General features: G+C 38.1%; 1 protein-coding gene across 4 annotated transcripts in view; it reads right to left on the bottom strand.

Moving 5' to 3' along the window:
- The window catches only part of ORC3 (origin recognition complex subunit 3), a 63,503-nt gene that overhangs the window by 25,296 nt on the left and 16,400 nt on the right, over positions 1-21,807 (bottom strand). For all 4 annotated transcript variants that reach the window (XM_032275289.1, XM_032275288.1, XM_032275290.1 and 1 more), the window contains exons 6-12: positions 21,197-21,348; positions 19,978-20,111; positions 17,087-17,246; positions 12,862-12,975; positions 10,622-10,755; positions 10,180-10,243; positions 399-515 (exon numbers count right to left, since the gene is read on the bottom strand). In XM_032275289.1, coding sequence (XP_032131180.1) covers positions 399-515; positions 10,180-10,243; positions 10,622-10,755; positions 12,862-12,975; positions 17,087-17,246; positions 19,978-20,111; positions 21,197-21,348 — 875 coding nt within the window. The remainder of the gene's footprint in view (positions 1-398; positions 516-10,179; positions 10,244-10,621; positions 10,756-12,861; positions 12,976-17,086; positions 17,247-19,977; positions 20,112-21,196; positions 21,349-21,807) is intronic.

Below are 21,807 nucleotides of genomic sequence, written 5' to 3' on the forward strand. Positions count from 1 at the left end.
GAGAAGTACTGCTTCTCTTTTTATTCTGGGTGTAGTGCATGGTTAACCATCAAGCATTCTCAAACAGATTCCTTCTTCCATGAAGGGAAGAGAACTAGCTCTCTCAGTATAGGTGACAAGGAAGCATAAAAGAAAGAAAGTTCAAATGCCTTAGTACAAACACACTGTAGGGGAAGCAACACCACTGGGATTCATATGGCTGTTTCTAGCTGTGGCCATCAGAACAAAAAACAATTTCAATTACCAGTAATGTGTATAGCTGGAATGGATTTAGATTGTGCTCTCATTGTAAGGATTCACTTCATTTCAAATTCTGATGCCTGAATGCTACAAAATCCAAAGCAAGAAAGTACTAACATTCCTACTTCATAGATTCCAAATGAGGAGGCTTGGATTACCTGTCGACCCAGTGGATACTTGGGAAGAGAAGAGGTAAACTTATGAAGACATCTCAAAACCAGGAAGTAATTCATATGATAAACATGCAGGTTTTCTAGTAATAATTGTGTTTCCTCCTAAAAACCACAGGATACATTATTAATACATAAGTCAGCTAATAAAAGAGCATAATAATAAACTCTACTTCATGGCTATATAAAATTTCTGGAAAACTGACAAGACGATTCATAACTACAAATTAGCCTCTTTAATGAAAATTTGAAATACACATAAAATCCAGAATATAGGCTGAGCATTTTGGATTTAGTATCAAGTCTGGTGATACTTTACACATGCCAAAATTGATACTGTATTTTAATCTGATATCTCTAGCATTCCCACAATATCTTGGCCCCCAAAATTACAAGTGAGCAAGAAAGCACCTTATTGGATACTTGGCTGTGCCCATCACCCGGTATGTGCCACAGCGAAGGAAGGTGCTTTATCCTCCACCTTGCTAGCATCAGAAGAGTAAGATCACCAGACACAATGGTATCAACCTAATGAACCTGCTAAAGTTCTGTTTATGATGTATACTTTTCCTAAAGTACTGCTCGAGTGTGTTAGTGTGTTTGAAGGGGAAAATGAAAAGACTATGGCAGAAACACAAGTGATTCTGATGAGTCCCTGCCTCTTACTGTGATCTCCAATTCCAGTTGTATTCACTTTACCAATTAAGAACAAAAAAAGAAAAAAATCTGAAGCCAACAAGCTTTATAATTTAGAATCAAGCAAGTATGATGACATGAGGGATAGTGTCTTAAGAAACATATGCAGGTGCACTGGCTCATGCCTGTAATCTGAGCACTTTGGAAGGCTGAGGCAGGAGGATAGCTTGAGCTTAGGAGTTCAAGACCTGGGTGAGCAACATAGTGAGGCCCCATTCATACAAAAATAAAAACCCACAACCGAAAACTAGCCCTATTCTCCATATAAGAGGTTTACACACAGAAAAAAAAGAATAAAAACCTATGGATGACTAATCTCACAAATCAGTTTCAAAAGGTTTTGTTGAGGGGAGAGAGATATTATGTTTTCTAGAGCCTCCTGAAATAGTTTAGAAATGATTTTAAAACACTATATCTATATCAAGTAGTTTCAGGCCTCCATTCCTTTTATAACTGCTTACTTCTGTAACATTTTCTTAAGAGGATTATGATCTGTGGGATGGTCTTCAATATTTTTCTCCTTTTAGAAGTCAAATAAAGACCTTTGCTGGGTTGTATCTTTTTTTCAGTAATATCTTGAAGATATCCATTATTTTTAGTGGTCAACCACATAGAAAATAACTCAGATATCAATAAATTCAAGCAAATCTACCCTCTATAAAGCAATAAATATGACATGTCTTCCTAAATGCCAACTCACTTAGGAAATGAATTCCTTAGTCAACAATCTATGGGTTATTACCTGAAATCACAGGGTAGATTAAAGAAAAGCTTTTAGCACCCAAATGTTTTTCCCTTCCATTATTTGAGCTGATTGGCAATTTCAAAAATCTATGTCTCCTATCATAACAAAAGTAGCCATAATCAAAAATTGTTTTAACCACCATTGGGAGGGTATACTTTAGTACTATTTTTACTGTGAGCCATAACACAGATGGCATAAAGCCATTAATTGCCTTGATGTATGCTTAAATAGCTTTTAAATAGGGGGAATATTTTGAAGAAAATGAACTCTATTACTGAATAATAATCATACTGCATGCTACTTACACTACCTATTTTCTTTTGCTTTGTGGAATAGCTATGTGTACAAGTACCTGGGTGATGTGGTAGAACTGAGTAACTTCATTCCATTTACTTGGATAAGGAAAGAAAAGAAATACTTTACACACTATAGAGCACTGCATACTCAAAGAACATACCTGCCCTGGAACAAGTGTGAGGTGAGGGATATGAACAACATATTTTTCTCCCCGGTGGTCTTAGTTCTTTGATACTTTTCGCTGTGTGGTACATCCCTGTGCTGAGTAGAGTTCTAGTGTTTAAAAAAATGTTTTATTTTAAAGTAATCATTATTTTATTTTATTTAAGATGGAGTCTTGCTCTCGGCTCACTGCAACCTCCGCCTTCCAGGTTGAAGTGATTCTCCTGCCTCAGCCTCCCAAGTAACTGGGATTACAGATGCCTGCCACTACATCCAGCTAATTTTGTGTATGTTTAGTAGAGATGGGGTTTCACCATGTTGGCCAGGCTGGTCTTGAACTCCTGACCTCAAGTGATCCGCCCACCCTGACCTCCCAAAGGGCTGAGATTACAGGTGTGAGCCACTGTGCCTGGCCTAAAAAATGTTTTGTATTGTATTGTTTGGTTTTGTTCCATACAATGTGGCAGAGTATGTCATCTGGTGCTGAACTGAGGAAATGGTGGTTGGCTCCAACAATGGGGAAAAGACTGGTTATGATGGACTTAATGAATGAGAGAAGGTTTGCTGTACCTTTCTAAGGGATTTTTTTCAGAAGTAATTTTGACTATCCCAGATCTTTGCCTTATGTGCTGACTTTAGAAACTAATCTCCATGTAAGAAAGATTTCACTGTTTTTATATGTATTTCTATCGATCACAACAAACACATCACAAATGATTAACATTTTCTTATAACCTGTCCTTAGGTTCTCCATCTTACTTAGATGCCTGCACATATGTGTCTGCCTTTACTTATTCAAAACAATAATTCTTTTTTTGGAGACTGAGTCTTGCTCTGTTGCTCAGGCTGGAGTGCAATGGTGTGATCTCAGCTTACTGCAACCTCCGCCTCCCGGGTTCAAGAGGCTCTCCTGCCTCAGTCTCCTGAGTAGCTGGGAATACAGGCACCCGCCAGAACACCCGGATAATTTTTGTTTTTTCAGTTGAGATGGGATTTCACCATGTTGGCCAGGCTGGTCTCGAACTCCTGACCTCAAGTGATCTGCCCACCTTGGCCTCCCAAAGTGCTGGGATTGCAGATATGAGCCACTGCACCTGGCCTTAAACCAGTAATTCTTAATGTACTTTATGGACACTATTTTACAAACTCAAACCTGTAAAAGGTTTTGATGTATGAGAAAATTTTCCATTTAATATATTACAGCAGCATCATACCACATACATGTGAAAATAAAGCCTGTTGAAATATTAACCCTACTTCCCATTCACTAAATTTTTCCTCAGGCATTTTTTTCTGTACACTAGTCATAGCTGTCACCACTTTGTTTCATAATTGTGTTTAGAATGATTCTTTTCTACAGAGATATACTTTGTCTAGGAATATGCATTATTTACTAAAGAAATATGATTTCTCTGTTCTTCAGACATGATGACTTCTTAGTCATTACTGATTTTTATAACAGGAATGGAAATATTTCTCTGCTATAAGAAAAACAGGCTGGGCATAGTGGCTCATGCCTGTAATCCCAGCACTTTGGGAGGCCATAGCGGGAAGATCACTTGAACCCGGGAGTTCAAGACCAGCTTAGTACTGAGTAACACAGTGAGAGAAACTGTTTCTACAAAAAAAATTTTTTTTAATTAGCTGGGCATGGTGGCATGTGCCTGTAATCCTAGAAACACAGGAGGCTGAGGTGGGAAGACTGCTTGAGCCCAGAAGTTCGAGGTTGCAGCAAGTTATAATTGCACCACTGCTCTCCAGCCTGCATGACAGAGCAAAACTGTCTCAAAAAGAAGAAAGAAAAGCAAAGCAATACATGGCAGCCTCCTTGCTCTTCTTCAAACATGGCAGACATGATCCAACCTCAGGTCCTTTCTACCTGCTTTGAATTCCCTTCCTCCAGATTCCCGAGTGGCAAGCTCTATGACTTCCTTTAGGTCTTTACTCAAAATCTACCTTCTCACAGTCAGGCCCTTATTTAAAATTTCAACTCCACTTCCCATGCACAAGGAACTTCATAGGCCTCTTCTCTGCTTCATTGTTTTCACCTCAGCACTTATCACTAACAGACATTTTACTTACTTATCTTACTTACTGTCTGTCTCCCTGATACAATGAAAAAGGTAGGAATTTTGGCTGTTTTTTTCACTTCTGTATTCTCAAAACCTAGATTTAATACCTGGCACATTATAGGCACTAAAAAAATATTGGTTGAATGAAGAGTACACTAATGAATGAAGACCAAACATTCCGTCTTTTATTTATTTTTTATTTTTGAGACAGGATCTTGCTTTAGCAACCAGGCTGGAATGCAGTGGTGCCATCTTAGCTGACTGCAGCCTTGACCTCCTAAGGTCAAGCAACCCTCTTGTCTCAGCCTCCCAAGTAGCTACGACTATATATAGGTGCACACCACCACACCTGGCTAATTTCTGTAAATTTTTGTAGAGATGGGGTCTCACTATGTTGCCCAAGCTGATCTGCTTGCCTTAGCCTCCCAAAGTGTGTGATTTGGGATTCTAGGATTACAGGTGTGAGCCACCGTGCCAGCCACAGTCTCTCTTTTAATAAGAGCAAACATATTTTGTCTTGCTGGATGTGGTCTAGATTTCCTGATTTTTCAAAAGACAGAAGACTGAATTTGTAACATAAAATTTCTCAATATGTAAATATTGGTTCTAACATTTTTTAAAAGGTATGTTTAAAAAAGTCCTTTATGCTAGACTGGGGGTTGCCACTTAATGTGCAATATATCCTTTTAAATTAGTCATCTCCAACCTTATGAATCCCATTATTCATATAAAAATCATTCACTGATAGCAGGTCTTTTGCAGCAACATGGATGGAGGGGAGGCCAGCATTCTAAGTGAAAGAAACAGAAAATCAAATACTGCATGTTCTCACTTACAAGTGAGAGTTAAATAATGGGTACACATGGATATAAAGAGGGAAATAACAGACTCTGTGGACTCCAAAAGGGGTAGGGTTGGGAGGTGTGAGGGCAGAAAAATTATTTATTAGGTACAATGTTCACTATCAGGTGATGGGCACACTAGAAGCCAAAACCTCACCATCATCCAATATATTCATGTAACAAACCTGCACGTGTAACCCCCGAATCTACTTCTGAAAATCATATATTATTTTTTACTTACATGACAGAGCCTCTATTGTTATTTCTCCTCCAGAAAGCTAACTGCTTTCTCTGGAGGAGAAATCAATATATATGTAAAACTTAAATACATAGGTAAAGAAAAAATGGCTAGGCAGAGTAACATTTACCTTGCATTTCTCTCTCTTCTACTTCCATAGTACTTACCACTTTTGTCTCTAGAATTGTATACGGGTGAATTGTATAGGGGTGAACAGTGACCTCAAAATTAAATTTTGTAAAATGACTATAAACTTCTGTAATTTTCTTTTCAATTATTTCACTGATCACTAAGAGCTGGTAAAACAGACAATGTTGAATTTTAGGATTAAGAGGTATCAGCTGTCTAAGAGCACAGCATATTCTCATTTATCATCTTGTTATAACAAAGCCTTATTTTTCTCATTAGAGAAAAATGCTGGCTAACGGTGTTTTACAGATTTGACTTAGCATATTACTGCTATCTAATAAGAATGCTAAACCACAGCTTTTTCCTAGCACTTATGTGGCAAGAGTGCTAGTCTTCTCATCTGTCTCTGCCTTTTGTTCTCCATATTCCTACCCCAGCAGTTTAGATCAAGAGAAGCACTTGACAAAGAGTTTGAATTTAAATTATTAATTCTTGACATACTAGGCTAATGTTTAGCTCATTTGATCACATTTGACAGACTGCGGTTGTTTTCCTTTTTCCTTCACTTTTCCATTTATTATTTTTTCTAAGAAATTTTCTCCCCGTCTGCCCTGTAGGTCTGACAAAAGAAACAGAAAGAGGTGGGGGTAAAGGTGAAAGGCAGGTCTCTATCAAACTCATGAACTAATTTTGTGCCTTTACACCATAATAAGCATACTAAATGGTGAAAAGAAGTCCTTACTCTACCACTAACTTGACGTGTGACCTCAGATATTTCACTTCCTTTCTCTTGGCTGCAGTTCTTCATTTGTGAAATGAGGGTGCTAAATCAGGGCATCCTCCTAATAGTAACATATTACAATTCTAAGAAGTTCAAGGCTTATTTCCCACTCTAAAATGATTTGGAATCTAGCTGTGAAAACAGGTATAAAGACATGAAACGTAAACAAGAAAGAATAATAAAACTTCAACTGTCATTTGCAAGGGAATGAATCTAAACTTTCTACATAGTATGAAGATTTTTAGTATTTCATCAGCTATACTGGGCCTTCTAATGTCCCTCCTTAGTAGAAAATTCCTACTGAATTACCTACAAATGTACATTCTTTAGTCAGCTAAATTTTTAAATTTCATTTTAAGTTCTGGGATACAAGAGCAGGATGTGCGGGTTTCTTACATAGGTAAACGTGTGCCGTGGTGGTTTGCTGCACCTATCAACCCATCACCTAGGTATTAAGCCCCACATGCATTAGCTACTTTTATCCTGATGCTCTCCCTATCCCCACCCCCCCAGACTGCAGTATGCATTGTTACCCTTCCTGTGCCCATGTTCATATTGATATGTTAATTTTTGAGTGAAAAATACATAACAATATTTACGTTTATAAAAGTTTTATTGTTATATTTGTTTTCAACTCACTTTTATTTGCTGAACAAACTTTGATTATCTAACTAACCCTATGAAAAAAGTCATACTAGGAATTATTATCGTACCTTTTTTCTTTTTGAGACAGAGTCTTGCTCTGTTGCCCAGGCTGGAGTGCAGTGGTGCAATCTCGGCTCACTGCAACCTCTGCCTCCCTGGGTCAAGGGATTCTAGTGTGTCAGCCTCCCAAGTAGCCGAAATAACAGGCACACATTACCACACTTGGATAATTTTCTGTATTTTTAGTAGGAGGTTTCTCTATGCTGTCCAGGCTGGTTTCGAACTCCTGGCCTCAAGTGATCTGCCTGCCTAGGCCTCCCAAAGTGCTGAGATTATAGGTGTGAGCCATCACACCCAGCCTATTATCCTACTTTGTATATAAAATTGAGGCTTAAGTATGGCAAGTGATTTTCTTAAATATGCATACCTAATGAGTAACTGCAGTTCAAATACAAAATTTCTGAGGTCAAGATCAGGATTTTCCTCTATATTTTGTAGTACCATATTATTGTCATGTATTTTTATAAAACTATAAAAAGAGAAGCATGATGATGAGAATATTCAAAGATACTTTAAACTTTAAAAAATCAATAAACACATTTTTTTTTTTTTTAAACACAGATTCTTGCTCTGTTGCCCAGGCTGGAGTGCAGTGGCATTATCTCAGCTCACTGCAACCTCTACCTCCCAGGTTCAAGAGGTTCTTCTGCCTCAGCCTCTGGAGTAGCTCAGATTATAGGTGTGTACCACCATGCCTGTCTAATTTTTGTATTTTTAGTAGAAAGGGGTTTCACCATTTTGGCCAGGCTGGTCTTGACCTCCTGACTTCAAGTGATCTGCCCAACTCAGCCTCCCAAAATGCTGGAATTACAGGTATGAGCCACCGTACCCTGCCTAAAACATTCACGTTTTTCTTAGACATTTTCTATCTTTTGATTTCAGCAGGTAGCCTATGGGTAACTTTTTCAGGGTAAGGGTACAAATTTCTGTGCTTCTTCATAATTCTCACTGTATAAATCTCAAGAAAACATGCCCTTAAATGACAAAGTATGTAATTTTAAAATGAATACAGGAAAGATCATAACAAGCAAAACTGATAGTGCAACAAGAACGATGATAGTATAAATAAATGCTAAGAAAATATGCAAAAAGTCACTGAAAAGCAGACATAAATGGAAGGCTCTTTTTTGTTTTTAAGACAGGTTTTTACTCTGTCACCCAGGCTGGAGTGCAGCAGTGCAATCTCGGCTCACTGTAGCCTCTGCCTCCTGGGTTCAAGTGACTCTCCTACCTCAGCCTCCTGAGTAGCTGGGAGTACAGGCACATGGCCACAACACTTGGCTAATTTTTCTATTTTTAGTACAGATAGGGTTTCACTATGTTGGCCAGCCTGGTCTTGAACTCCTGACCTCAAGAGATCTGGCCACTTGGGCCTCACAGAGTGCGGGGATTACAGATATGAGCCACTGTGCCTGGCCAATGTCAGGCAATTTCTGTAATACACTAGCCTAGACCTTCTCTGTCTTTGTCATGTCAATGGTTAAAAGTACTCTTAAAAAAATCTATTCCTGGCTTCTGAAATACACTCTGACAGAAAGTTCTAGCAGGAAATGGACTTGGCAACTAGCTGACTCCGCAGAGAGCTAATCTAGCTAATCTTGAAAGATTTCAACGTACACATTCTTTCTCACTAGTTCTTAAATTTCTTCCCAGCAAAACAACCTGTACTGGGGTCTGAGAACCTCCTATATTGCTCTGAAGGCATTAGAGAGATTATTAAAATGATTATTGAACCCAATCTAGAACTGATTTTTTATTATGACCCAGTGTGCATTCTACATTAGAAATAATGTTTAATAAAAGCCATTCTGAATATTTTTTCAGCATTTATAACGGTCATAGATTACCAATGGAGGTAAATACATGCCCTCTAGAACATAACATTTTTTAAAACACATTTTAAATTTTTTAATTGGCATATAATTATACATGTATAAGACCTAACATTCTTTTGTTCAAAATTTGAAAGTCATATGTATTACCAAAACTCATCTTTAGCACTATGGCTTACCTTCAACCTCATCTTACTATCATTACAATATTCTAACAACTTTTCCCTAAAAAAGGCATGAGGAGTATGAAAATAAATGTGACATCAGGTGTTTCTAAATACTCATCAGTAAGAGACATTTTCTAAAAAAAAAGGTACATTAATTCAATAGACTACTATGTCACTGTTCAGTACTAATATGGAATGATTTCCAAGATTAAGTACAAAAGAAGGTACAGGCAGCAAATCACACTGCCACGTGTGTTCCTATGCAACAATTTTGCATGTTCTTCACATGTACCCCCAAACCTAAAATGCAATAAAATAAATAAATGGGAAAAAAAAAAAAAAAAAGAAGGTACAGAAGAGCGTAAGAAAGCAACTGCCAAAATATAATATAATTCCTTGTATGTATGGAAACTACCTCTAGAATGAAACATAAGAAACTAGTAACACTGGCTATATCCAGGGAAGGGACATGGGTAGTTGGAGGACAGAGATGAAAGGAAGCCTTTCACTGTATATTACCTTTGCCTTCTGAATTATGTACCATATCCAAGTATTATTTATTCAAGAAAGAAAAAATAGCCCTCCTTCTTTTGATATTCCCTATGTTGCACAGCCAACTGATAATTTCCTAAGCTCATTACTTCTTTTCTAGCATTATATTATCAATATATAACGATATTTCTTCAAATCAAATCAATACCCACTTAGCAGTAGATGTCTAAGCTGCCTGGCTTCTAAATGATTTTATTTATCATGGCCTTTAAAAAGAACATTCAGCTGAGATTGCCTGCAGATTCCAAAATTGCTATGTGAAAAAGAGTCACATAGCAGATCTCTATAGATCTAAAGGTGCTTTCAAAATTGGCCACAAGAGAAACTTGGTGTTTCAGTTAATACTTTTTCTTGATTTAAAAAAGCCTTATCCTTAAGAACTAAGGTTTTAGGTCATTTTTAAAACTCACATTCCTAAGTGACTATCCAGACACAGTACTTCACTGTGTCAATATTAAGATGCACAAATGTTTTAACTCAATAAATGTTACGTGCATATTCTTCAATGAAAAGAAAAAGAGAATGAAACTGAAACACATTTACATTCCTACCTTCAAACATTTCTCCTTGGTCAAGAGAGCAACTTGCTTTTCTGAAGCTTGCTTTTCCACGTACCTAGAATTTTTACCATTACATACACAAAAAGAGAAAATTAAACATTCAACATATTTAAATAGCATATTGGGAAAAATAACTATCTAAATTAGTAGCCACATTTTTTTCATTTCTTCTCAAAAATAAATTCAATATGACATTTATGGTTTAATGGCAATTTTAAACTCCTTAAATTAGCTGCACTTCATAGTCTCAGATGCAAACATTAAGAAAAGCCATAAGACCCAGAAATAGGAAATAATATTTCTAAAAAGCAACTGTGGAGAACTTAACAGGTAATTATTCCTTTCCCTACTTCAGAAATAAATGGATCTGAGATCTCTTATTTAGTCTCAAACTCTAGTAGAAGATGTGTTAAATATGTACTTCTCTTTTTACCTCCTAAAAGATGGAAGACGACGAATATTTTCACACTGATTATTTGACAAGAAATTTATTCTTCTTTTGGCTTCTGGAAGATTACAGCACAGTACACTTAAGGGCTGAGAATAGAAATGCTCTAACAGAGAAAGCTGAAAGAAATGTGAAGATTAAACATATTTATCATATTTTGGCAGTAAATCTATTACCCTATGTCTGCTCAACTTAAGGATTTTTTTTTTAAGAGCCAAAGTATTTATGGCACTAATATATTTAATAATGTCACAATAGCACTGCAAACACCACAACATGGCTATATAACTCTCATATTTTAAGGTTCCGATTTTGTGAAGAGGGTCAGAAAATGGTAATCTTTGAAATACAAACTAAAAGAAACTAATATAAATGGACAGATTTGCTATCTGCAAACGCAACACACAATAATTATAAATGTGGTGTGGACCAAACTGGTAGATACAAGTATTCTAATAGTAAAATGCTGTGGGCTCTATAATAGAGGGGAAGATGATTTTCCAGATTCTAACAAGTTTGCTTAGAATGCTGTGGGCTCTACAGCAGAAGGGAAGATGATTTTCCAGATTCTAACATTAAGTTTGCTTAGAATCCATATAATGAACATCTGGATTCTACTATTAAAATATGTTTAATTTAATTTAAATTCAATTTAAAAAATATTTAACTCTATACATATTGCTAAGGTACATAATCCTTTCTTCCTTTAAAATACTCTTTAAAAAGTCAAAGATGGGAGGAAAAGATGTGTATTAGCCAAATAAACCACTGCCATCTTTTTTGTGAAGGAAAACATATGAGAAATAAATTGTAATCTTCAAAGCACTACACAAAGATGAAGTATCAAACTGAACTTTTGCACCAAAGGTTACTAATATATATGGGTTTTTTAAATTTGAATTTTGTTTGTTTGGTTTTTATAGAGACAGGCCTCTTGCTCCATCACCCAGGCTAGAGTGCAGTAGCACAATTACGGCTTACTGCCGCCTTGACTTCTCAGGCTCATGTGATTCTCCCACCTCACCCTCCTGAGTACCTAGGACTCTGTAAATAAGCCACCACGCCTGGCTTATTTTTTAATTTTTAGTAGAGATGAGGCCCCACTATGTTGTTCAGGCTGCTCTCAAACTCCTGACCTCAAGTGATCCTCCCACCTTGACTTCCGGAAGTGTTGGGATTATAGGCATGAGCCACTGTGCCTGGCATAATATATAGGTTTTAATTAACTAGACTATCATAATGACTATACTTATGTAGCTGCCAGGAAAATAAAATAATACTAACTTTTAAACAACTGGAGAATGGGGATCTTATTTAGGTTACAGCATATAATGAAGCTAAATTCCTGAATTAGCAATTCATAAAACTAGTGAAAATGCATTCCCAACGTATCAGAATAAATACAAATTACAGACACACATACACATAGACACAGGCATGGTCTAGGAACTAAAAATATTTTTTATATCTTTAAAGGATTATTAAAGAAGAAGAAATAGAAGCAGCAACAGCAGTGACCACATGTGGCATGCAAAGCTAAAAATGGGCCAGGAGCCGTGGCTCATGACTGTAATCCCAGCACTGTGGGAGCCGAGGTGGGCAGATCACCTGAGGTCAGGAGTTTACGACCACCCTGACCAACATGGTGAAACCCCATCTCTACTAAAAATACAAAAATTAGCCAGAAGTGGTGGCACGCACCTGTAATCCCAGCTACATGGGAGGCTGAGGCAGAAGAATCGCTTGAGCCCAGGAGGCAAAGGTTGCAGTGAGCCGAGGTTGTGCCACTGCACTCCAGCCTGTATGATAAAGTGAGACTCTATTTCAAAAAAAAAAAAGCTAAACGTGTTTAATATCTGGCCCTTTACAGGACCCTATATACAGCATTTCCTTGGTAGAAAAAGTCTATAAGCTTTCATGAGAGTCTCAGAAACAAATCGAAAAAAAAAAAAAAAAAAAAAAGTCCCCTTGTCCCTACTCCCCCTAAATGGTTAAGAATTGCTGAAATAGAGAGGTCTTTTCCCATTATTAATATCCTAATGAATGTATTCTCTACATTTTGCTGCAAGGTAACAAAGGAGTGGTAGAATCTAGAATAAAATAACTGGAATTTACTTATTCTAGATTTTGCCATTTAAAATGCCTATCATACTACACAGTCTGAAATAATGCGTAAATTATTTAGAATCAGCTTAGAATTTTCAAACCCATTAGTGTGTTCTTACCTGAAGTCCTTTTATAAAGTTTTGAATTGAGAAATCATGATACAAAAAGATGTTGGTCAGAACCTGTAATACCTTTTCATTTATTTTAAAGGGAAACTGAGTTGTAAGAAGTAGCTGAAAGAGATTAAACGGGAGAGGGGCACACTCCTTATTAGTCTTCACTCTTCATAAATATGAAGTATTAATAATGAGGCAAAGAATGATACTATGACATAGTTAACAATGAAAGCTGAGATAGTAGCTAGTTTTTTAAGCTGAAATGTCAACAAAAATTTTAAGTTAATTTATACAACAGTAACAAAAAGAAGCTATTTATACTATATCCTCAGAACCAAAGATTATACCATCTTCCATCAAATTCCTAATTTTAAAAATACCACCTATTAACTATATGATCCTTTTTTTTCCCCTCACAAGAAACCACTGAAGAAGCTGCAGGCTTTGGCAATTCTTACGACCAGATGAGATTTTTTTCATTCCTACTGATTCAGAGTAATGAAGAGTAACATTTTATGTATTATTGAATGAGAAATACAAAATTAACACAGATGTCTATTTAAAAAGTATACAATTGCTAAATTTGTATTATTTGGCTAATTTTCAATGGTCTGTAGTGACGTTTTACATCTGAAAATGAAAAGTCACACAAAGCTTCTTAAACAGAAGCATAGTTGTAGAAGGCCAGTTGAATTTGGCTATAACCAAGCTGTTTCTGCTTTTTTTTTTTTTTTTTTTTGGTAGAGGAAAGGTCTTGCTTTTTTGCCCAGATTGGAGTGCAGCGGTGGCATCATAGCTCACTGTAGCCTTGAACTTCTGGGCTCAAATGATTCTCCCACCTCAGCCTACCAAGTAGCAGGGATTATAGGTGCTTGCCACCCTACCCAGCTTAGCCAAGCAAATTTAAAAATTGTAGCTGGAAAAAATTTTCCTTAAAGTGTCAATAAATCACCTTTATATTTTTATATGGAAAAAAATAAACCCTGTGTATAAGTGGCTAGTAAATTTGTGGGCAGCTTGTTATTAGTTTACCTTACATAAGCAGCATAAAGCACATCTTAAAGGAGTTGAGTCTAGAAGCAATTTGGGGACAGTCAATGACATTGTTTGGCTGTGTCCCCACCCAAATCTCATCTTGAATTCCCAAGTGCTGTGGGAGGGACCTGGTGGAAGGTAAAGTAATTGAATCATGGGGACAAGTCTTTCCCATGCTATTCTCGTGATACTGAATAAGTCTTACGAAATCTAATGGTTTTATAAAGAAAAGTTCCCCTACACAAGCTCTCTCTCTTTGCCTGCTGCCATCCATGTAAGATGTGACTTGCTTCTCCTTGCCTTCTACTATGATTGTGAGGCCTCCCCAGTCATGTGGAACTGTGAGTCCATTAAACCTCTTTCTTTTGTAAATTGCCCAGTCTCAGGTATGTCTTTATCTGCAGTGTGAGAACAGCCTAATGCTGTAAACTGGTACCAGTAGAGTAGGGTGCTGCTAAAAAGATACCCCAAAATGTGGAAGTGACTTTGTAACTGGATAACAGACAGAGGTTGGAACAGTTTGGAGGGCTCAGAGAAGACAAGAAAATGTGGGGAAGTTTAGAACTCCCTAGAGACTTGTTGAATGTCTTTGACTAAGATGCTGATAATGATACGGATAATGAAATCAAGGCTGAGGGGGTCTCAGATGGAGAGGACGAACTTGTTGGAAACTGGAGCAAAGGTGACTCTTGTTATGTTTTAGGAAAGAGACTGACAGCATTTCTTCCTGCCCTAGAGATCTGTGGAACTTTGAACTTGTGGAAGATGATTTTGGGTACCTTGTGGAACAAATTTCTAAGCAGCAAAGCATTCAAGAGGTGACATGGGTGCTGTTAAGGGCATTCAGTTTTATGCAGGAAGCAGGGCATAAAAGTTTGGAAAATTTGCAGCCTGACAATAAGATAGAAAGAAAATCCCATTTTCTGAGGAGAAATTCAAGCCAGCTGCAGAAATCTGCATAAGTAACAAGGAAACAAATGTTAATCCCCAAGACAATGGGGAAAATATCTCCAGGGCATGTTAGAGGTCTTCATAACAGCCCTTCCCATCACAAGCCTGGATACCTAGGAGGAAAAAGTGGTTTCATGAGCTAGGTCCAGGGTCCCTATGCTGTGTGCAGCCTAGGGACTTGGTGCCATGCGTCCCAGCCACTCCAGCTGTGGCTGAAAGGCGCCAACATAGAGCTTGGGCCATGGCTTCAGAGGGTGCACACCCCAAGCCCTGGCAGCTTCCACGTTGTGTTGAGCCTGTGAGTGCACAAAGGAATTGGGTTTGGGTCCGCCTAGATTTCAGAAGATGTATAGAAATGCCTGGATGCCCAGGCAGAAGTCTGCTGTAGGGGCAGGGTACTCATGGAGAACCTCTGCTAGGGCAGTGCAAAAGGGAAATGTGGGGTCAGAGCCCCCACACAGAGTCCCTGCTGGGGCACTGCCTAGTGGAGCTGTGAGAAGAAGGTCACCAGTCTCTAGACCCCAGAATGGTAGATCCACTGACATCTTGCACCACGTGCAACACCAGCCTGTGAAGGCAGCCAGGAGTGGGTATGTAACCTTCAAAGCCACAGGAGTGAAGTTGCCAAAGACTGTGGGAATTCACCACTTGCGTCAGCAAGATGTGAGAAATGGGAGTCAAAGGAGATCATTTTGGACCTTTAAGGTTTGATGGCCTCGCTGGATTTTGGATTTGCATGGGGCCTGTAGCCCTTTGTTTAGGCCAATTTCTCCCATTTGGAATGGCTGTATTTACCCAATGCCTGTACCCCCCCCCACATTGTATCTAGGAAGTATCTAACTTGCTTTTACTTCTACAGGTTCATAGGCAGAAGGGACTTGCCTTGACTCAGATGAGACTTTGGACTGTAGACATGTGAGTTAATGCTCAAATGAGTTAAGACTTTGGGGGACAGTTGGGAAGGCATGATTGGTTTTGAAATGTGAGGACATGAGATTTGGGAGAGGACATGAGATTTGGGAGAGGACATGAGATTTGGGAGAGGCCAGAGGCAGAATGATATGGTTTGGTTGTGTCCCCACCCAAATCTCATCTTGAATTTGCCAGTGCTGTGGGAGGGACCTGGTGGAAGGTAACTGAATCATGGGGGCAAGTCTTTTCTATGCTGTTCTCATGACAGTGAATAAGTCTCATCAGATCTGATGGTTTTATAAAGAAAAGTTCCCCTGCACAAGGTCTCTCTCTTTGCCTGCTGCCATCCACATAAGATGTGACTTGTTCCTCCTTGCCTTCCACCATGATTGTGAGAGGCCTCCACAGCCAAGTGGAACTATGTGTCCATTAAACATCTTTCTTTTGTAAACTGCCCAGTCTCAGGTATGTCTTTATCAGCAGCATGAGAACAGACTAATGCAATCAATATTAAAAAATCATACTTGCATTTATGTAGAAATATAGTCAATTAACTTTAGTTGCTAAGGTCTAGGAACATGTTAGTATTTATTTGTTGTCAAGAGCAGCATGACAAATCAGTTAGGAAACAGTCCACTAATAACTTCAAATCATTTTATACAAAATGTAAGAGTCAGGCTGGGTGTGGTGGCTCATGTCTATAATCCCAGCACTTTGGGAGGCCAAGGTGGGTAACCACTTGTGATTAGGAGTTCCAGACCAGCCTGGCCAATATGGTTGGTACCCTGTGTCTACTAAAAGTGCAAATTAGCCAAGCGTGGTGGCGCACCACTTGTAATCCCACGTACTCGAGAAACTGAGGTAGGAGAATCACTTGAACCCGGGAGGCAGAGGTTGTAGTGGGCCAAGATCATCCCACCGCACTCCAGCCTAGGTGACAGAGCTACACTCCTTCTCAAAAAAAAAAAAATTAAAAAAACCAAAATGTAAAAGTAAAAATATATTGTTACTAGGAAGTCTACAAATTCTGTAAAAGTTTATTTTAAAGACCTATAATTTTTTACTGAGTAAAAATATAAAGAGATAAGCATATAGATAGATACGATCACTCTTTTCATAAAGCTTGTATTTTATCTGGAGGTAATATATAAAATCACTGTAAAACTGTACAACACTACAAAAATTATTAAGTAAAAATATTAAGTATGTGAGGGAAGACGTTCAATATAGTACTCAGAGAGTTGTAGAAACTTATTAACAGTTATCTTAACAATCTATAATCAGCAGTTTTCTTTTCATCGTATTCACTGGTAAAACTTCTTCTTTTTACCTTATCGAGTACTGTAGTCAGGTGCTCCTTGCAAGGCAAAGATTGGAACAGTTCTATGCACAACAGAGATGATACTGCATGAGGAAGCAATCGATGGATGATAATAGGAGATGTGGCAATTCCAAAAATGAGTATTAGTGGAAATTCATGCAGATGTTGACTAGTTTTGAAAGAAAGTCACAAAAGTGAAATGTATTTAGCAAATATATTTCAATACATCATATTTCATATAAGACAAACTTTATTTTAATGCTCACTTTATAAGACATCCGTTAAGGATTATCATTGCAAATACAAAAATTTCCTAGGTCCTTCACTTTCTTCTATTAAACAGAGAAATATTTACTTCCCAGATATTCTAGCTCTGAAATAATCTTAATGGAGCCCCTCATTTTATAAAAAGAACAGAGAGGTCCAGAAAGGTTTCCCGAAGATTATACAATCTTTTTTTTTTGAGACAGAGTCTCACTCTATCACTTAGGCTGTAGTGCAGTGGTGCAATCTTGGCTCACTGCAACCTCCACCTTCTGGGTTCCAGCGATTCTCCTGCCTCAGCCTCTCCAGTAGCTGGACTACAGGCGCACGCCACCAGACCTGGCTAATTTTTGTAGAGACAGGGTTTCACCATATTGGTCAGGTTGGTCTCAAACTCCTGACCTCAGGTAATCCACTCACCTCAGCCTCCCAAAGTGTTGGGATTACCAGCATGAGCCACCGCACCCAGCCGAAGATTATACAATCTTAAGTGTTAGAAGAGATGTTAGATAGCATTCAATTTAATCTCTCACTCAAACTTTTGAACCCTACCTATAGTTCTCACTTTTGATGGCTAAGGTAGTCATAAGTCTAAGCTCCAAAAAAAGTACAGCTTTTCTGTCATTATTTTGTACTGTGTACTTTCACAGCATACTAAGCAGTTCAATGTTAGCATTAAGAAAAGTCCTAGGATCTGGGCTGGGTGTGCTCATGCCTGTAATCCCAGCACTTTGGGAGACTGAGGTGGGCAGAACACTTGAGACCAGGAATTCGAGACCAGCCTGGGCAACATGGCAAAACCCCATCTCTACAAAAAATACAAAAATCAGCCAGGCGTGGTGGCATGTGCCTGTAGTCCTAGCAACTTGGGGAGTTGAAAAGGGAGGACTGCTTGAGCCCAGGAGGCGGAGTCTACAGTGAGGCAAGATCGTGCCACTGCACTCCAGCCTGGGTGACAGAGCCAGACCCTGACACAATAAAAAAAGAAAAGAAAGTCCTAGGATCTAGAACTCTTAGAATCAATGGGTTGGGGGGAGGAGGGGAAGACACTATCAAAGTAGGAATTTAAAGTATATTAGTAAATTAGCCGGATCAGGTGGCTCATGCCTATAATGTCCGCACTTTGGGAGGCCGAGGAAGGTAGATCACCTGACGTCAGGAGTTTGAGACCAACCTGGCCAATATGGCAAAACCTCATCTCTACTAAAAATACAAAAATTAGCTGGGCGTGGTGGTGGGCACCTGTAATCCCAGCTACTTGGGACGTTGAGGCATGGGGTTTCCGTAAGTCAAGATCGCACCACTGCACTCCACCCTGGGGGATAGAGCGAGACTCTGTCTCCAAAATAAAATAAAATAAAGTATATTAGTAAATTATAACACAATACATAGCTTTAGGCAAATGTAGCTATAACTATTAAAGCAAGTTGACAAATTCTATGCCAAAAAATACACCATGGAAAATGCATGTCACTGGATTTTAAAACAAGACTTCATTTCAATTGAGTCTCACATGATTGTTTTGAAGATCCAATGTGATCATGAAAATAGTTTCTCACTATAAATGTTATGTAAATGTAGGATAATGTTATTTAGAAGACACTGTTGCTTAGTAAAGCTATATGCAATTCAGAACATCTAAGGATGGACAGTTATCAGAAAATAAGACCTAATACAAATCTCAACCTGGCCAAGCGTGGTGGCTCATGCCTGTAATTCCAGCACTTTGGGAGGCTGAGGCAGGCAGATCACCTGAGGTCAGGAGTTCAAGACCAGCCTGGCCAACATGGTGAAACCTCATTTCTACTAAAAATACAAAAATTAGCTGTGTGTGTGTGGTGGGCACCTGTAATCCCAGCTACCTGGGAGGCTGAGGCAGGATAATCCCTTGAACCCAGGAGGCAGGGGTTGCAGTGAGCCGAGATCGTACCATTGCACTGCAGCCTGGGCAACAGAGCAAAACTCTGTCTCAAAAAAAACCAAAAAAACACAAAAAAAAACAAAACAAAGCAACAACAATTCAACCTGGAGTAGTTTAACTATTGAATGGATGAGTAAGAGACAGTCAGCCTTGGTAAGATAAACCATATTTAATACTATCTTACCATGTTAATTTAAAACTGGCTAAATGTGCCTTTGATTCTCATTCTTGGATCAAAAAGCAAATGGAAAATCCGATAAGAGGTCTTTGAACATTCAATTATAAAAATTTTGAACACTTTGATTTCTATCCAGTTGGTATTAAAATGAAGACTATACTTTTCAAGTTAAAAGTAATGTTTTCTTAAGAAGGGAATTTTTTTTTTTTTTTGAGACGGAGTTTCACTCATGTTACCCAGGCTGGAGTGCAATGGCGCAATCTCGGCTCACCGCAATCTCCGCCTCCTGGGTTCAGGCAATTCTCCTGCCTCAGCCTCCTGAGTAGCTGGGATTACAGGCATGCACCACCATGCCCAGCTAATTTTTTGTATTTTTAGTAGAGATGGGGTTTCACCATGTTGACCAGGATGGTCTCGATCTCTTGACCTTGTGATCCACCCGCCTCGGCCTCCCAAAGTGCTGGGATTACAGGCTTGAGCCACCGCGCCCGGCCAAGACGGGAATTTTTCATAAAAGCCAAGCGATACACCATCTACCTGCTGATAATTACGAAGTCTTGCAGTACTTTTGTGGTAAAGCTTTCCATATCCTTCAAGATAACCACAACAGGAGGAGACTGCCATTGGCTAGAAGTGGTCCTCTTTTTGCTTGGCATTTTTGGGTCTCTCTTCTTTTAAGCCATTGCAGAAAGAAAGAGTTAAAGGTCAGCCTTACCGTTCAAACAGTGTTATAATGCCACATGTTGATGTATCTGTCTTTAAATTTCACAGTAACATTGTTTATTTTATTTCTCCTACATAATAAATAGAAACTCAGGTTACTAGAATCTTTCTGTGTCTGACATGGGAATAATAACCAAGAAGAAAAAGATTCAGTAAAATCTGTAACTCTTTGAAATATTTATATTTTCTGCTAAGGAAATGACAGAAAAAAAACATGGAAGAAGAGAAAATTTAATTTTGCTTTATATAGCGACTAAACTATATAGAACCTTTGGTATTATGGTAAGCATTAGGCATTAGACATAGTTCAGTCCCTACATAAAGCAAAATGAAACTTCACTTATGATGATTTCAGCAAAAATGTTAATTGGAAAATGTAACCACAGTATTTTTTTCCCCATACTGTCTGGCTACACAGCACCATAAACTAAGGCTATGGTTTTATGATGCAGTTACCTAGTGTTAACCTAGATTATTCTTTTTCACCAGACTGTCATGGTAGAATAGAACTTCTTTTTATTTATCTGTTTGTCAAACATACTTTAAAGAGCAATGATTCCCTAAGAACTCTAAACATGAAACAAATTAGATTTTAGAAAATACATGACTATTCTTCATTGAACTAAATTGACAGTGGATACTAGCAGCATGGTTCAATTGAACAAAGCAAACATTGCAGAACCTAAGAGATAATATATTAAAGTTATAGTTACTGTCACAGAGACGGAACCTGCAACAGAAGCAATTCCTGACTCTCTGTTTTTGTCATTAGGGAATATTCTCCCCAAATAATATAAATTGTAATTACCTTATAAATACCTAAGCACTTAACAGGAATTAGGCTGCATACTAATAAAAGACCATTTTAAAATTTGAGTAGCATTAGAAAAAATAAATAGCTACTCTTAAATTAACACCTAATGTTGCAGAAGCATATCCTTGTTAGATGAAAACAGTACTGCGTCTAATATTATTCCAAGCCCCATCAATCATATGTCAATTTCCTGGGAGAAAATTGTCGGTTTATATCTACCTGTGTGACAGTCATATACCAACTGGAAAGTGAATCCATTGAATAATGTCTCTTTCTCTGGGTCACCTGAACACTTTCCTCCTCTTTGGATTTTATATCTACACAGCAGTCCATCAACTGTGAGACCAACTTTTGCAAAAAATGTTTTATATCTGTGGAATATAAAAAGAAAGCTTATGTCTGCCTCTTCTAAAAAGAAAACTAAAGCTCTTGAAATTTCTTGTTTAGTATATTACTTTTTTTTTTGGTAGAATGTGCTTTTTTATATGTACCATCAATATAGCTAATATAACATTTAACATATTAACAGTTGATGCTCATTAGTAGCTTCATTAATTCAGACTAAGACTAGACCAAAGCCTATGTATATTATTATTATTATTATTTTTTTTTTTTTTTTTTTTTTTGAGATGGAGTCTTTCTCTTTTGCCCAGGCTGGAATACAGTGGCAGGATCTCAGTTCACTGCAACCTCCACCTCCTGGGTTCAAGCAATTCTCCTGCTTCAGCCTCCCCAGTAGCTGGGATTACAGGCACATATCACCATGCCTGGCTAATTTTTGTATTTTTTTAGTAGAGACAGAGTTTCACCACATTGGCCAGGCTGGTCTC

The sequence above is a fragment of the Sapajus apella genome, unplaced genomic scaffold (genome assembly GCF_009761245.1).
Source record: "Sapajus apella isolate SASKATOON/1434 unplaced genomic scaffold, GSC_monkey_1.0 scaffold6, whole genome shotgun sequence".
NCBI classification, from domain to species: Eukaryota; Metazoa; Chordata; class Mammalia; order Primates; family Cebidae; genus Sapajus; species Sapajus apella.